This window comes from Nipponia nippon, unplaced genomic scaffold (assembly GCF_047370975.1).
Source record: "Nipponia nippon isolate SJK-2023a ecotype South Korea unplaced genomic scaffold, ASM4737097v1 scaffold_6, whole genome shotgun sequence".
Lineage (NCBI taxonomy): Eukaryota > Metazoa > Chordata > Aves > Pelecaniformes > Threskiornithidae > Nipponia > Nipponia nippon.
The window spans coordinates 50,354,667-50,370,786 of record NW_028262380.1 but is presented as its reverse complement, the minus strand read 5'-3'; the positions used below and the strand labels follow the sequence as shown (position 1 = coordinate 50,370,786).

The 16,120-nt window shown below is 51.1% G+C and overlaps 2 protein-coding genes across 6 annotated transcripts in view; both read left to right on the top strand.

Annotated features, from left to right (window-relative positions):
* SRP72 (signal recognition particle 72) overlaps positions 1 to 10,869 on the top strand; it is a 17,484-nt gene extending 6,615 nt beyond the window's left edge. For 2 of the 3 annotated variants that reach the window (XM_087737236.1, XM_087737235.1), the window contains exons 7-20: positions 348 to 379; positions 1,004 to 1,128; positions 1,214 to 1,271; positions 1,464 to 1,595; positions 1,997 to 2,125; positions 2,644 to 2,716; positions 3,281 to 3,345; positions 4,327 to 4,422; positions 4,891 to 4,994; positions 5,607 to 5,684; positions 6,343 to 6,480; positions 6,744 to 6,781; positions 7,098 to 7,257; positions 8,272 to 8,528. In XM_087737236.1, coding sequence (XP_087593362.1) covers positions 348 to 379; positions 1,004 to 1,128; positions 1,214 to 1,271; positions 1,464 to 1,595; positions 1,997 to 2,125; positions 2,644 to 2,716; positions 3,281 to 3,345; positions 4,327 to 4,422; positions 4,891 to 4,994; positions 5,607 to 5,684; positions 6,343 to 6,480; positions 6,744 to 6,781; positions 7,098 to 7,257; positions 8,272 to 8,446 — 1,403 coding nt within the window. In that variant the 3' untranslated portion in view covers positions 8,447 to 8,528. Of the gene's footprint in view, positions 1 to 347; positions 380 to 1,003; positions 1,129 to 1,213; positions 1,272 to 1,463; positions 1,596 to 1,996; positions 2,126 to 2,643; positions 2,717 to 3,280; positions 3,346 to 4,326; positions 4,423 to 4,890; positions 4,995 to 5,606; positions 5,685 to 6,342; positions 6,481 to 6,743; positions 6,782 to 7,097; positions 7,258 to 8,271; positions 8,529 to 10,731 lie in introns of those variants that run through there. The other variant, XM_087737237.1, reaches the window with a different exon arrangement.
* On the top strand, positions 10,022 to 16,120 carry ARL9 (ARF like GTPase 9). 3 transcript variants are annotated; one of them, XM_087737251.1, is made up of 5 exons: positions 10,034 to 10,144; positions 10,214 to 10,242; positions 10,732 to 10,900; positions 13,683 to 13,858; positions 14,944 to 16,120. In XM_087737251.1, exons 1-5 carry the CDS (start codon positions 10,102 to 10,104, stop codon positions 15,121 to 15,123), a joined length of 597 nt encoding a protein of 198 aa, XP_087593377.1. In that variant the 5' UTR covers positions 10,034 to 10,101; the 3' UTR covers positions 15,124 to 16,120. The 3 variants fall into 3 exon arrangements, with proteins under 3 accessions (XP_087593376.1, XP_087593377.1, XP_087593378.1); XM_087737250.1 differs by having other exon boundaries at positions 10,022 to 10,242; XM_087737252.1 differs by lacking the exons at positions 10,034 to 10,144; positions 10,214 to 10,242 and adding an exon at positions 12,036 to 12,110 and having other exon boundaries at positions 10,762 to 10,900.

The window sequence follows — 16,120 nt, the reverse complement described above, 5'->3', positions numbered from 1 at the left end:
CCCAAGAAAGTGAGGAGTTGCAGCTGGGTGATCCCTATGGAAAAGATCAGGAGCTAGGTTTAAGGAAATGTGTTCAGGAGAGAAAATGAGTGTGTGACTCTGCTCTTGGAAGGCAGCTTTGGGAGGGACAGTATCTCCTGTGCATTTGATATTTCTTCTGCATCATCTAGTCTTCTACCTCGTGCTCAGTCCCATCCATCATCAGACTTGTAGTCTGATGTGTCCTTGTCATGCTGCAGAAGTTTCAGGGATATGTGAAAAAAGTATATGTTCCCCCATGCTTCTAGGCTGTTTTTTTTCCCCTAAAGCCTTCTAAACTGGGTTCTTCAATTTGTTTCTCCTTCTAGAGCTGTGCCGCCAGTCACTATCAGAAGACTCTGTAAGTTCTTGATGTTGTTCTGGAAAGCATTCGCTTTGCACAGCATGAACGAGGGGGCGGTCATAAAGCGTACTGCAGATAGCCAGAGGGCAGCCAAAGCTGCTGTGCAGTGTTACCCGGCAGGTCTTGCCGCTGCTGCTGGTACCTGCTTCTGAGGCTGGGGCAGCAATCGTGGTCGTGGCAGAAGTGTAGCTAACACTGCAGACTGTTTGCTGCTGTGCTCCTTGCACAGTCGCCAATGCTGGTGCAGGCAGGATGGGTACAGGTTGTCTGAAACCTCCCTGTGACCCACTCATGCTATGGATGAACATGCTGAGTGGATGGTGGGAAACATAGGAAATTTGTAATCGCCGTCGTTGGCTCAAGCAGAGGGGCAGATTCGGCGCACAAGTTAAGGGTATCTTCAGATTCTTGCAGGAGCAGGTGAAGTTTTCTTTTCTCCTAGTTTAACCCCGATATGCTTGTATTTGTGCTGTCGCCACAACCTTCGCCTGTAGTGGCTGGGGTACTTTTCTCCTAATACTGCCCAAGAGAGCTCATAGACATTTGCCAGCAGAATGGTGAAGCCAGGGGAAGAGAGGTGAGATGGCAGCTTTTTTTCTTTTTGCCTTGATTTCCCTTCAGGATGTGACAGAGGAAGACATTGAGGCTGAACTGGCCATTATTCATGGTCAGATGGCTTATATCATGCAACTGCAGGGTCGTACAGAGGATGCTCTGCAGCTCTACAATCAAATAATCAAGCTGAAGTAAGGGCTTTCCTAAAACAAATGCTCAGTCTTCCATCTGTAGAGAAATCACTGTTTAATTACAGTCTGCTTTTCTTACCTGCAGGCCGACAGATGTAGGACTGCTCGCTGTCATTGCAAATAACATCATCACAATTAACAAGGTATAGAATTACCTTGCTGCTTTCAATGCAGCCCTTCCTGGTGGTTACTCAGCCTGCTTCTCTGCTTCTGTGGAGAGAAGGGGGATAATCAGGAAAGACTTTTTCCTAAACAGTAGTTAAATCACATACCCAGAGACCTTTTCTTCTTCAAGGAACATAGTGAAATCTTCTCATGATGTGTGATTTCTCCAGGACCAAAATGTCTTTGACTCAAAGAAAAAGGTGAAGCTGACCAATGCAGAAGGTGTTGAGCATAAGCTCTCCAAGAAACAGCTCCAGGCGATTGAATTCAACAAAGCTTTGCTGGCAATGTACACTAACCAGGTAGGGCAAACTGATCTGCAGTAAGTAGCTGGCGACTTAGCACTCTACACAGGAGTTTGACTAGGCAAAAATGGATATGTAGCTGTTCTGTGTCAAAAGATAAGGCCACTTGGTTTAGGCACATAAGTGAGGAGAGGAAAAAAAAATCATCCCTAAAAGAACAGCCAGCCAGTTGTGTAGTGACTTGAGTGTTGCTGTAGGGAGGACTAGGAGACAGAAGGGGTGTGGGGGGTTCTTAGATGCATCTGAAGTGCTACAGAGAGGACTTGTTCTTGGTTCTGTATACCCATTTCAGGGAAGCCGTCACTAGCATCTCTTCTTAGATACAACTGGTATGTTAAGCCCTGCGTTAGGTGCTTGCAGAGGTTGAGAAAAGTGTATTCTCTCTTCCCACTCCTCAGGCAGATCAGTGCCGCAAGCTGTCGGCAAGCCTGCAGTCGCAGAGCCCTGAGCATCTGCTCCCTGTGCTTATCCAGGCAGCCCAACTGTGTCGCGAGAAGCAGCATGCAAAAGCCGTAGGGCTTCTGCAGGTAGGTTAAGATAAAGTACTCCTTTGGCCACGCTCCATTTAAACTTGTGTTTTCTGTTCTTGTGTGCTGTTTCCCTTAGCTTGTTTTTCTGGTTTAAATTTCCAGGGGTGTCTGACTGTGCTTATTTTAGTTTGGTTTAACGCTGCTGGAAAGCATTTACACCCAACTGAACGATGCCGCTTTTAAAGGGAAATAGTTCCCTTGCACCTCGGATTTTTATGCTTAGGAAGCTGTAGTAGACTTCTTCTAGGGTCAGCAGTGGGCTCTGCTGCTTTGCTTTCAAGCAGTCTGCAACAGCCCCCTTTTGGGAGGGAGCGAGTGGCCTGGGAAATCTGAGAGGACGATGGGCCACTGGCACGGTTTGGGGCCCTCCTCTGCTGTGTGCTGAAGCCTGCCCGTGCTGGAAAGCTTCCTTTGGCTCTTGCCAGCTTGCTGTGACTGAGCATGAGAGATGATTCACCGGAGCAGCAGCCTGGTGCCCACACACACGTTGAATTGTTCTTTCCTCTGACTCTCAGGAATTTGCAGACCAGCACCCTGCCAATGCAGCTGAGATCAAGCTGACGATGGCCCAGCTAAAAATTGCTCAAGGTATCCAGTGTTCTCCTTTGTTGAGAAGTGTCTGCACATGATAACGGTACAAGGGGTGAGAAAAACAGGCTTTAGGGCAATCTTTGCTGCGGTCGCTGTTGTGGCAGAGCAGAGATGCTTTCAGTCGAGTATTCTAAATATATGGCTATGGCAGGATAGAACTCGTAGCTTAATGTCTGGATGTCCAGGCTCCACAGATCCCTGGCAGAGATGCCTGCAGTCTTTGTAAATAATAGGGCTGAATCTGTTCTGGGGCAGGAGGGTCTTGGGAGCAGCGTGGCGCTCCCTGATGCTACGATTCCTCTGTATACAGTCGGGCAGTGCAGAGTTGCTCCTGGAAGAGAAGACCCTGCTTGCAAAATCTTGCTCCTGAACCCTTGCAGGATGTGGCAAGAGCAGAAAAGTCCTCTGTGCAGAGGCCTGTCCTTTATTCCTGAAAACGAGGGAGATATTCTGAGAAGGGGATCGTTACGTCCCCGCTGTTTACCTTTGGCTGGAAGTTCACAGGCAGGGTGAAGTGTTACCGTGCCACTCAGAGCACATTCCTCCCTGTCTCTCTTCTAGGCAGTGTCACCAAAGCCTGCATGATCCTGAGGAGCATAGAAGAACTGCAGCACAAGCCTGGTATGGTAAGCAAAACTCAGTCTGAACTGTGTGAGGTTTTTCCCTTGTAGCACAAGGGAAGCAGCCCTGCTCCCTGTTGCCTCTTCCCTGTGGTTTTCCCTTGACCTGAGTGTCTGCAGGGAATTTGAGCCCATCTTCCTTGTCTTGGACAAAGGTGGGATTATAACTTGCATCAGGTGGCCTGAACTTAGCCACAGAAGCACTCTGCCTCTCAGCAGAGATGCTCTCTGCCTATGTTCCCACTCTCTCGTAATCCCTCAGACCTGCATGTTGCCTGGATTTACTTGCATAAGATGACTGGAGCAGCTGCTTCCCTGGTAGGTACTGTTGGGAAGTTTTTGCAGCAGGCATTAGGGAGAAAGTGCCGTATGTTCCATCCCCACGGCATCGTCCTGGTCTGCATGCATGTCTGCATCTGGTATTCAGAAAAGCTTGACGACCTTGAAAATGCTCAAGGGTACAGCGTGAGCATCTTGAGCAGGATCTGACAGTTGTAGGTCTGTTCCAGCTGCAAGTGTGGATGATCAAAGTAACTTATGGGGGCAGTCAGCAATACCAGCTCCTTGCCCTGGGTCACCTCTAGTTGTGACTGCGGTGTAGACAAGCAGATGATTTCTGTATCATCTCTTCAGTGCTGCCTTTTTTTTTTTTCATGGCTCTTGGAATAGAGAATTGGGGAAGAAAAAGGATTTCTAATGAAACTGTGTCCAGTGGCAAGCAAAGAAAGTGCCAAGACAAGAAGGTTCTTTCTGTGAATGCAGTCTTAATTTTTGTCCTATGGTACAAGCTTGGTGGGGACATTTCTTTGGGAGGGACGCAGGTAGGAAGGTCTTGCCTGGGTACCCTGCCTGTTACCACAGCTGGTTTTTAGGGACAGAAAGCTCACATGGAGTCTGCTTTTAGGAAATCCCGTCATTTAACTGCTGACTCTGGCTATAGACAGCTTTGGTGAGATCTTGTTATAAACTGCTCTTGAATGTTTGCAGGTGTCTGCGTTGGTGACGATGTACAGTCATGAAGAGGACATTGACAGTGCAATCGAGGTCTTCACACAGGCTATCCAGTGGTATCAGCAATTCCAGGCAAGTCAGACCAGAGGAGCTAATGCGCAAGGCTTCGTCCCAGTCTCTTCTAGCTAGTCCAACTCGGCCTTTCCCGTTGATGCACAGCCCCAGCAGCTCATCCAGTTGGGGTTTGAGAGACCTGTGAGCTCCTGTTTTGTGAGCGTTCATTTTGTCACTGTTTCATTATTTTAGGTGTGTTGCAAACAGGGAGCAGCACCTCCTGTCAGATGAGGAGAGTGGGGGCAATGGGGTGCCCAAAAGCAGCAATCAGGCCTTCTCCCTGATTAGAAAACGTTGTGGAGCAGCAAGCTGCCTTGTCCCCTGCAGTTCTGTCTCACATGCGAGAGTGCAAAGGTGGTCTACCTTCTGCGTGACAGGGTGCTAACTCAGTTCTCCTTGGCCAGGTTTCAGGGGCATTAAAACCAGTTAGAGCTGGGCTCCATACTGTGATAATGAGGAACTAATTATGGCTGCTGTGTCTTTCAGCCAAAGTCTCCTGTCCATTTGTCGCTGATAAGGGAAGCTGCCAACTTCAAACTAAAGCATGGCAGGAAGAAGGAAGCAATCAGCGACTTGGAGGAGCTCTGGAAGTGAGTTGGGTGGTTGCTGAACAGGAGGTCTCCACCCAGAGACCTCTGCAAGCTCTCTGGTGCCAGGCAGTGTCTGACCATGTTGGCTGACTGGCAGCCCTCCTTTAGAGTTGCTTTTGCACAGGGGCTCCAGCGCAAAGCCGTATTTTGGAAGGAGATGGCATCATTCATTTGATCTGTAGCTGATGTTCACTTCAAAACCTGGTTGACTTGTCCCAGAGGCCTCTTGTGTGCAGTGAAGGTTGCTTTGGGGACTGGGATGCATACTTTTTTCTAGTGCTGCATAAACCATGGATGTCTAGGTTTTAGTTTTTATTATGCACTTGATGGGATTTTGGGGGGACACACATGACTCAACTTGGCTTTGCTACTGGGACCTGAGGGATTTTCATCTTTCACTGCCTGCTTCATGATACTGTGGAGATGTCTACACCTTCCTGTGTCCGCACCAGTGATGTTTGATGATGTGCTCTGGAGGAGACCTCAGACTGACATGCCTGTCCCCACAGAGAGCAGCTATGCTGCGGTAGCAAGCACTGCATGGTGATAGCAGTCTTTGGGGTGAATGCGTACCCTGGTAACTTGGTCCTTTGCTTTCTTTTCCCTACAAAGGCAAAACCCAAAAGATGTGCATACTCTGGCACAGCTCATCTCTGCCTACTCCCTGGTGGACCCCGAAAAAGCTAAAGTGTATCCTTTTGATGGTGGTATCAGAGCAAAGAAAGAGGCGTTTGGGCATTGCTCCCTTGGATTTCAGCTGTGTGGGGAATTCAGATCCACTCTTACCTGAAGAAAGGCAAGGAGCATCTCCAGAGCAGCTACGTATCCAGGTCAAGTTGTCTGGAGCTACGTTATTTCCCTAATTGGTTTGATTACTGTGGGATCCCAGGACCCTTTTGTCTTTGGCCTACTTCTCTCTGAGAATTGATAACTTAAGACTAGGTGGAGCTAGTCTTAAGTAGGAGCTCCTTCATCTTTTCTGTCGGAATCTTAAACCTGTGGTAGTAATGCAGGACTGTACCTGATAAAATATGGCTAAGCTCTCACTGACCCAAAATATCAAGTTCACATATTGCTTTTGCCACCCTGAGCAGCTTTCAGAGGAAGCTGCTGCTTCTGTCCCCATATCAAAGAAGGGAAAAATAAGGCAGATGGCAATTAAGCAGCTCATCCCAGCTTGTGTAGGAAGCTGGTGAGAGAGCCGGAACGAGCCCCGTAGGCCTGTCTGGTGTCTGCATTGCTAACAGGCTGAATTTGTTCAAGCTGCAGTTGCCCATTGCTATCTGGACAAACCTGGGTGCTTATCTTTCTGCTTGCTGGTTTGCATCCCTGAACTCTTCCCTTGCAGTCTTAGCAAACATTTGCCTTCCTCGGACACCATGTCATTGAAAGTAGATGTTGATGCGCTGGAGAACTCCCATGGAGCAACCTATGTTCGGAAGAAAGCTGGGAAGCTCACTGGAGACAACCAGCAGAAGGAGCAAGGGTAAAGTGGGCTGCTGTAGCTCCGGTGCAGTCATTCTTTGGGGTGGCACGAGAACCACACCTGGTGTGGTGGGGGCATTGCTGTAGAAGGCAGGCTGGTGGAAAGGCAGCCTGTCGTTTAACTGCAAGGAGGCTTCAGGTAGCAGCAGACCAAGTTTTGAGAGAGATGGGAATGGCTTAGCTTCTTCCAGAGCTAGTTTTTAGTTGGCTTGTTTGCTGTGTCCGTGCTGTGTCGCAGTGGCTGTTTCCCTTCTTGCTTTTCAGACAAGGGGATGTGAAGAAGAAGAAGAAAAAAAAGAAGGGTAAGTTGCATTTCCGAGCTGTTGACACAGCTCAGCTCAGAGAGCTTGCCAGATCGTTTCTGCAAATAGCCAGCTTTCAGTTCCCCAGGAGCTGGAGCCCTTTGCTGGGACTGGGTCCCTGTGAGCCCAGATCTTTGTGATAGCTTGTTTGGATGGGGCATTTTTCCACAGAAGTGAGAGCAACACCCTGATGGGATGATGTGGGTTGTTGGGCTCTTGGCGCTTCCTGGCTACTAACATCCCATGCATATCCCTTGGTGATGCCTCTCTAGTGTGTTGACCCCACTCTCATTTCCTGGCACTGGGTGCTCTGCAGGAAAGCTGCCCAAGAACTACGACCCCAAGGTGACTCCTGACCCTGAGCGGTGGCTTCCAATGCGAGAGCGTTCCTACTATCGTGGACGGAAGAAGGGCAAGAAGAAGGATCAGGTCGGCAAGGGGACTCAGGGTTCAACCACAGCTGGCTCCTCTGAACTGTAAGTACCCATTTTGCAGGGCTTGGTGTGGGGAATCACGCCTGGGCGGCTGGGAGGGCTGGATCTGTGCTGCTTTTCTGTGGCTCTGTCACCACGCCAGCTGTGGACAGCACACGTGAAACTGTACGTTGCCACCTGAACCTTCTACCAGCTGCTCTCCCCAAAGATCCCTGTGGGTCGCTGCAAACCAAAGTGATACAATAGGCATGCTTGAAGGTGCCAAGGTGCAAATAAAATTCATGTAGTCTTTCAATGTGCTTTTCTTAACTTTGACGATGAGATGAATTTTGCATGCTTTCTCTTGAGCTATTTGCTTTCGAGTCTTTTGGCGGCTGGAGAACCATTAGCCGTGATTTGGGAAAACGCTGTACTTCCTTCTAAGTTGACACTGATCATTTGAGATGGAATTAGGGTTTTACCATTGTGTATGAGGCCTGATGGCAAGATGGTGACTTACTAGCGTCTGAGAGAAGGAAGTACTTCTAAAATAATAGCAATGCAGGGAACTGCCAGTGCTGTCTGATAGTTTCTCTTTACACAGCTGTCTCAAAACAGAAGCATGAAAAGCCTTTTGTGGTACTGTGGGCTTGAGCAGTGTTTGCAAGGGGAGCTGGCACAAAGACGCCTTTGTGGTTAAGGAGAGAGAAAGGATGTTGGGCTTGCACTGCCGAAGCGTGGGGGCCTGGAAGGCTTTTCATGTGTTGCATGAGCCGTCACGTGTCTATTCCAGAGTTAGCCTTGCTGTTGTTGTTGAGGACTTACGCTGTCTAGTGAACATCGGTTAAAGGTGATTGCCTGCCCTCTGAGACAGGTTCCCGTCATCCATCAGCCCTTCTATATCCGTTGAAGCTGATTTCAGATCTCCTTGCATGAGTGCCCTCCCATACATGATGCTACCTAGTGCTGTCTTACGGGGCAGCTGCTATTTTTCGCTGCCAGCTTCCTGCAGCAGCACCGCATCCTGCAGGTGGTTGGGAGCCCACGTGGTATCTCTTTCTCTCGTCTCCCCTGCAGGGACGCCAGCAGGACTGCCAGCAGCCCACCTACCTCCCCTCGGCCCGGCAGCGCTGCAGCTGTGTCGGCCACGAGTAACGTCATCCCTCCCAGGCACCAAAAACCCGCTGGTGCCCCGGCCACCAAGAAGAAACAGCAGCAGAAGAAGAAGAAAGGGGCTAAAGGAGGGTGGTAAAAAGCAGGGTGTGTAACCTCCCTCCCTCAGCAGGTGATGCTGGTTGCAGAATAAAGGTCACAAGCGAGCGCTGGCGAAAGACTCTTGGCGTCTGGATCACTGTCCTGCCTGCCAGTGCCTGGGGGGAGGTGGGCTGGTATGGGCGCCCCGATGCGTCTGCTCGCTAAATTGCCTTCCTTGCACTTGTCCCCACTCTGGCTTAGGGTGTTGCCATCAAACTCAAGTGCAGCCCCCAAGAAGAAATCTGTCCACGTTGCCAAACATTTAAAAGATGTGGAATAATCAGGAATTTCTTGAAATGTAGATTTATGCTCCTCCTGCATATGTGAGTTAAGGCCTTTAACAGATTTATCTGACAAGGTCTCTGACTACGCGTGATGCAAGCACTGTTTTCTGTGTCTCATCCCAGTCAGCCACTGATCACCACGCAGCACAGGCACAAAGAGTCTTGGAAAACAACATCTGGGGGGCTAGATTATACAGGAGAAGCTAATCTGAGGGGGGAGAAGGCGGCTCTTGGGAGAAAGCATGGTGACGTGTGTGGCAGCTGTCTCGGTGTCCCCTTTTCTGCAAGCCAGCTGCCTTACTCAGGGGGGCTTGGCAAAACAGGAGTGAGCTAAAGCAAAGTGGCTGATTGTGCCGGTGGGCTGTATTGAGGAGGCGCTGCACTTCCCAGGTGGAAGCTGGTGGTGAGATGAAAGATGCGCCTGCTCTCCTAGCACCCCACAGGCACCCCTAGGCATCTCTTGAAACTTCTGGTTTGGTCTGAATGTAGCAAAAACGTTTTTCCATACGTGAACTTTCAAGGGGTAGAAGTAGCGCCTCAGGGAGAGTTGTCAGATGTCAGCCCCAAAGGCACAGGCTTCTGTCTCTGAAAGAATTTAAAGCAAAGGCCTGAAGAGGTGGGGAGCAAGGGGAAAGTTATTGCGGCTTAACCCCCCCCCCCCCCCCCAAGTCCCCATGGAGTAAAAATCTACTAAGTAGAATCCAGTGTTTATTACCCTGACTTTGCACCGGGAGCGTCTGGAAGGGGCTGAAGGCATGTTGTGGTCTGGGTAGGAAGAAAGAACAGCACAGAGAAAACAGCTGTACGGGCGGCTGGCAGAGTCGCTTGCTGAATAGCAAGGGTTGCTCGAAGCCGGCAGCTGGTGACTACGGGAGGGAGCGCGCTCTCCTGCAGCGATGCAGTTTCTGGAGGCGATCTGGAGACGGGAGGTACTGGGGGAGGAGGCAACTCTGTTCTCCAGGCGCCTTCTCTGGGCAAGCCTGGCTGAAACGCTGACTTGCGGCGCTGCCGGAGCCCTGACCGGGCTGCCTGGGCAGCGCCCTGGCTGCTCCCCCCGGGGACGGGTGCCCAGGTAGAAGCGAGCTGGGCGCAGATCCCCTGGCGGGGGGGAGAGGGCAGCGGCGGCTGCGGGGAAAGGCTCCGTCCCCTGGCAGCCGAAAGCCGCCCGTGGAGCCGTTGGCTCTCTGTGGCATTGGAGGGGGCAAGTGCTGGGCCTGGCGCCCAGCCCGGCCGACGGCGGGGCGCCGCGCGTTCGGGGCGGCAGGGGGAGCCCTGCGTGCGCGCAGGGCCGCGGGGGAGCTCCCTGCCTGCGGCCGGCTGCGCCCCTGTCCGTGCGCCGCGCCGCGGAGCGGGCCGGGCCGGGCCGGCCATGGGCACCCGCCTGCGGCCCGCCGCGCTCTGGGGGGCGGCGCTGGCCGTGGCGGGCGGCGCGGCCGTGGCGGCCTGGGCCTGGGCCCGACTGCGGAGCCGGGCCGCGCCGCCCGCCGCCGGCCCCGCCGCCGCCGATCAGGTACCGGGGCCGGGTGGGGGCAGCGGGCGAGGCCGCTGGGTCGGGGAGCGCCAGCGGGGCCGCCCGGGGCCTCTCGGCGGGGCTGCGCCGCCCCCGCCCGCCTGGGTGCCACCGGGCCCCTCGCACTCTCTGGCAGCGCGGCGGGGCGCTGGGCCGGGCTGGGCCGGGCGGCGGGGCCCGAGGCCCGAGGCCGCGGCGGGGCGGGCAGGCCGGGGCCGCTCCCTCCGCTTTCCTCCCCAGCTGCGCGTTGTCCGGCCGGGCGGGCCGGGGCCGGGGCCGGGGGGTGCCCCCCCTTCCCATCGCCTCGCCGGCGCTGCGGCCGTGTGCTTGTACCGCAGGAGCCCCGCAGGCACCTTCTCCCCCCTTCACCGCGAAGTGGCTTTTGCTCTTCCCTCCAGACCCCGTTAAGCCTCCCTCTTTCCCCCGGCCCTGCGCAGCTTTGCACATGGCCTGGCTGCCGGGCTGAGCGCGCTGCCCCTCCTTTTGCAGGGTCGAGGACACAGCAAGCAGATCCTGGTGCTGGGCCTGGACGGGGCTGGGAAAACCAGCGTTCTCCACTCCCTGGCAACGAACCACGTCAAGCGCAGCGTGGCTCCCACCGAGGGCTTCAATGCCATCTGCGTCAACACCGAAGAGTCCCAGATGGAGTTCCTGGAGAGTGAGTGAACCTGTTTTAGTACGAACATAAAATAAGTTCCTATCCTATGTCCTAGGGCGCAGGCCCATATTTTAAAACCTCCATATTCCTTCGTGCCTGCTCGGATAACGTGAAGTTGGGATTATTTTTTCCTTGGGGATTCTGCTTTCCCACCCCGCTTCTTGAACGAGGTGATACGCTGGTGTTAGAAGGGATCTGTGTTCATTCAGCCCTGTCCTCCAGGGAGTTCTGCTTCCAGAGAGAGAAGGGTAACAAGGCTGATTGCGTGAAACCAGCGCAAAGCAGAAGTGTCCCCAGTAAGCCCTGCGTCATGGCCCATAGCCGTTGTGTGTTGTACAGCTTCTCCTTGGTGCTCGTGCCTGGCAAAGGGCAAGAGCAGAAGAGGAATAAATAATAAGGTGAAAGGAGAGGAGGAAGAGAAAAGCTTTGTATGCTTTTTGTTCAAAAGCCTAAGTGGTGTTTTCTAGTCTTTTAACAGCTTTTGAATGTCTGTACGTTTTCACTAAAGTTTCTGCGTTGTCCTTAGTACTGATTTTTGGGTATTGTCCATGCCTGCAGAGAACATCCCCTGTGATGCTTTTGGGGTGTGGCAGCTGTTCTAGGAGCAGCTAGCTGATGGGAAAGGCGGGGGCCCTGGCGTCAGGTCAGTCCCTGGTACAGAGAGGCTGACACCCTGGCCTCATTGGTGCCTGCCTTCTGCGGAGGCAGAGGCTGCCCCTTGCTTCCTGCTGTTTCTGCACTGCGCCGCACCAGTGCTCAACTGGCTCGGTTGGCAGCTAGCCCATAGAAGCCTCCGTACCTTTGTCAGCAGGCCTGAAGGAGTTGTGCTGTTCCCAGGTAAGTCTTTGGGATGTGAGGATGAGGCTGCTAAGGCAGAGTTTCATTCCCAGTCCTACTACCACAGGAGTCTCTGCAGCGTCTTAGGGAAATGCTCTCTCCAGAGATGCGCATAGTCTATGCCCCTCTCCCAGTAGGTATGAGACACCTGTGTCTCCTACTGGGAGGTGCTTTGTGTAGCTGAGCGCAGAGAAACCCACGGTATTTCTGCTTCTGCCCGGGGATGGCCTGGGCCCAGCGCTGCGCACCCCACGGCAGAACCTGTTGTTTCTGAGTCATCCTTCCCTCTCTGGTCCAGGTTGGTAGTGACTGAGATGTGATGGCCGCGATCTGACCCATGGGAAATGAAATGTCTCAGGCCAGTTTCAGCCAGGTAAATCTGTGCATGGCTCTCTAATCTGGTTACTTATCCAGTCTGTACCATTGCCTAGTCCAGGGGTTAGCAGCCTGTGCTGTGGTCACGTGGCACAAGATGATCAGCAGACAGCAGGGTTTTTATTTTGCTGGCTTAGACAGATAGAAAACTGTTCTATCTTTTTCTTTGTACCGTCATATAGACAAGTGGGTGGTATCTTGCCTCCGCAAGGGATAGGAGCTCCTGGCTTCTGCTGAGTTCCTTCTGGTTTGGAAAAAAAAAAATGTTCTCTGTGAGGTTGCTGACCCCTGGGTTACGCTATGCATGAATGCACTTAACAGGAGGAACGGTGGTGAGCCCCCAGAACGTCACAGTACAGAATCAGAGGTTCTGTCCCACGCGTGACATGTCAGTCACGGCCCTTTGGCTCCTTTCCACAGAACTTGCAGTTCTGCTTGCAGATACGCTGGGGCTCTTGAAGCAGAGTCAGGCATGCCCTAGTGGGAAATGTTGCTTCCCTTTCTACCTTGTTCTTGAAACTACAGAATCATTTTGACTTAAGTGAAAGCAAAATTGCTTTGAAACAGAGCAGAGTCACTGAGGGCAGTAAAAGATGGCTGACTAGCAAGTCAGTTTTGAAAAGAGCTCCTGTATAAGGCAGGAGACAATTACAGGGAACCCCAAACGTACCGCTTTGAAAACTCGCTACATTTGGGGGACTCACCCATGCCTTTTGAGCAGCTCAGTACACTTGAGTGAGTGGTTCTGCAGTGTACCTAGGAGAAGACCTTGAGAACTGAAAACACATCTGAAATACTTAATATACTGTTGCTACTCCTGCTCCTATCAAACTCCGCAAACTACCAAACTCTTTTTGTCCCTAGATGGGAACAACAGTCTCAGGCAACTTGCTGCATATCGTTTCACCACAGAATTGTTCTAAGACCTGGTTTTGAAGGTGGACAGCTTTCCTCTGTATTCGCTGGGGTCAGGGGTATCCTGTGCAAAGATTTCTCCCATCACCTAAGGATTGCCTAAAGAGTCTCCTGGGACTTGATTTTTCTGTCTTCCTAAGCACATCTGGTTATTGGCAGTATGAAAACTGTGGGAGTTTTGAACTAGTCCCTAACGTCATACAAATCTGACGAGAGCCCTCCCCACCTCAGAGCTAAATTTATTCTTCGGAAATTGTAGGCCTGCTTTGTCTTGAGATGAGATGGGCATGTGGAGATAGGCTACATTCTCACATGGTGTTTATGGACACTGAACCTCTTTCAGCTCTCCCTACTAGCTTGAGAGCAAGAACCAACAAGGCAGAAAGCAATCATAAAGAAACTGAACCCAGAATCCTTTCAAAATAAGAGTGGATATCATGGAAAGATATTTGTTTTTTCCCCTCAGAGCGTACACATATGCCTGCATGGGACTTGGCTGGGGAAAATAAAAGTATTTCCAGTCTCATATAGAGTAGCCCAAATTTTGTTAACCCAAATACCTTGGGTTTTCAGCCCAGGGCCTGCTGTCCGCACCTCTGGGAGCAGTGCTGCGTGGATTACTTGGTGAATCTTGTGTTGCTCTCTTCTCTTCCAGTCGGGGGCAGTGAATCTCTGCGTTCATACTGGAAGATGTACCTGCCCAAAGTGCTGTTGCTAATCTATGTCGTGGACTCGGCCGATCATGCCCGACTGCCTGTGGCGAAACAGCTGCTTCATCAGCTGATCCAGAACAACTCCACTCTGCCGGTGGTGGTTCTGGCCAACAAGCAGGTAAGAGTTCCCTGCTGTTAGCTGAGCTTGGGCTGGCAGCAGCTCTGAAAACAGCAACAAAGCCTTTCAAAGGAGGCTTCATGCCATTAAGGAGGCCACATGGCTGGGAGCTGGGGGTCTCTCTGGGATGCCTGTTGACCGCAAAAGAAAACAATTTGAGGTTGACTTTTGGATCTGCAAGATGTGGGTCCTGTGCTTGGAGACGATGCAGAGCTGTGGGTGGAAATAATGGTGAAAACTGCTGTAGAGTTGCAAGGTTTGAGAGCTGCAAGGGAGACCACAGTTAGACCTGGAGTTAGGTGTCTGTTCTGAATGTCGGCCTTGAAGTACCACTTTACCTAGCAGCAGCCGGAAAGTGAAGCACCGTTGTTTGCCTTCAGATTAGTTGGTTGCTCCTAAGGCTGCTGCTGAAGCATGAGAGAAGAGCAGCTTTCCTCACAAGGCAGTGCCTTCTCCCAAGATCTTTGTGAAAGTGTCAGTGACTGGTGCTGTACCTGGAATAGAATTGCGCCTGTGGTACGGTCAGATGACCGAACAGCCCAGGGTTTTTAAGCCCAGGTTTTCTTTTATGAGGGCTATGTGCTTGGTTTGCTCCACGTTGTTACCTCCTAAATTTCTAGTAACTTAGGCACATTACTAGTAGTCGTTTGTGTTACTCTTGAACACAAGCACAGGCTTCGGCTTCATCAAACACAAATGCTCCTACTGATTCTCTAGGGCCTGGAGTCAGAAACGCTGTTGGCTGAGAAGGTACGCAGGGAATGACTGTTGTACGTTTGCCCTGGGGCGCCTGGGGTCTTGGGCCAGCAAGACTTTTGTCTGCCTTGTACAGGTAGTCTTGCATTGTTATCAGAAACACAGAACAGTACCCTTATTTCTTTGGGAAGAAATTAGGTTAAGGATGAACATTTTTTTTCCCAAAGCGTTTCAGGGCATGGGAACTTGATCTCATAGAAGGTACATAAGAACGGTGCCCCCAGAGCCATTGAGACCATTCCCCTCCCTGGACAAAGGCAGTGGCTCAAAGCAAGAATGGTGCTGCCACCTCATGCAACTAACAGGCTTGTTTTGTTTTTATGTATCAGGACCTCGAAGGTGCATATTGCATCACCGATATCCACGATGCTCTGGCACTGTCTGACATCGGGGACGAGAGGAAGATGTTCTTGATTGGTACCCACGTGGCAGAGGATGGCTCCGAGATCTCCTCCAGCATGAAGGATGCCAAGGAGCTGATAGCGCAGCTGGTTTTGGAAACGCAGTGACAGCTCTTTTCCTACAACGTGGTACCTGCAGCTGAGGTGTTAGTGTATGGTCAGCTTGCTGTGTGGCAACTGAAATGTACAGATATCTTTTCCTTGTGGGTGTGGAATTCCAATCAGAATGATGTCTAGTTGTTAGGAAAAACTAATTTATAGTGGTCTGAAAAGGCATTTGAAAAGTAGTGTATTTTTTAGCCTATTGTAGGGGAAAATTAGTCTCTCAGACAGCAGAGTTAAGGGGGTATATAGCTTAGATGGGCTGAGATGGCTTCTTGCCAGGTGAGAATCGATCATTGACTTCAATGGAACAAAGTTGTATCCAGTGAATTTAACCTCACTTGATGTCTCAGGCTGAAATTGAAATATTTACTTCACAGGTTTTGCAGAACCCTGCTAACAGTGTTGTTCTGTTAAAAATGAGGGCTCGTTTCTTGGGAGCGTCAGAAATATAAAGTGCTGCGACTAGTATTTTTGACAGTGACAATTTCTGTTGTCGCTGTATTGGAGCCAACTTTTAAGGGAGTGGCAAATGAGTCATCTCTGGAAATTGGGTTGGTTACTGTTTCTTTAGTGGATAAGAACAAGAAAATGAAAGCAGTAAGACATTAAGTGTTTCTTTGCCTACAGGGGAAAACCAGAACAGTGCAATTTAAGATAGTGACTGAAATAATTTTAAGTTAAATTGGCACCAAAGGTGGGAGACTCCTCCACTGGGCCGAGCAGCTTATTTTGGTTTAGTCCAGGTTGTCCTCGAGCAAGCGCTCTTACGTGTGAAGAACCTGTTGCTTCTTGGAAGTGATGTCTGTTAGCGTAGCGGATGAGGAAGATGAGTTGCTGATGAGCGTCACTCTCCCAGCATCCTCGTAATTACACTCCAAGAATGTGATCCAGGATCCGGGCAGTTCTGTAAAGGACCTGTTTTGCAACCGCATTTATTGTATGAAGGTTTTATAGTTTTGTGCTTTGGAATGGATGCATAAAGCAGAAAATTTTACCCTCA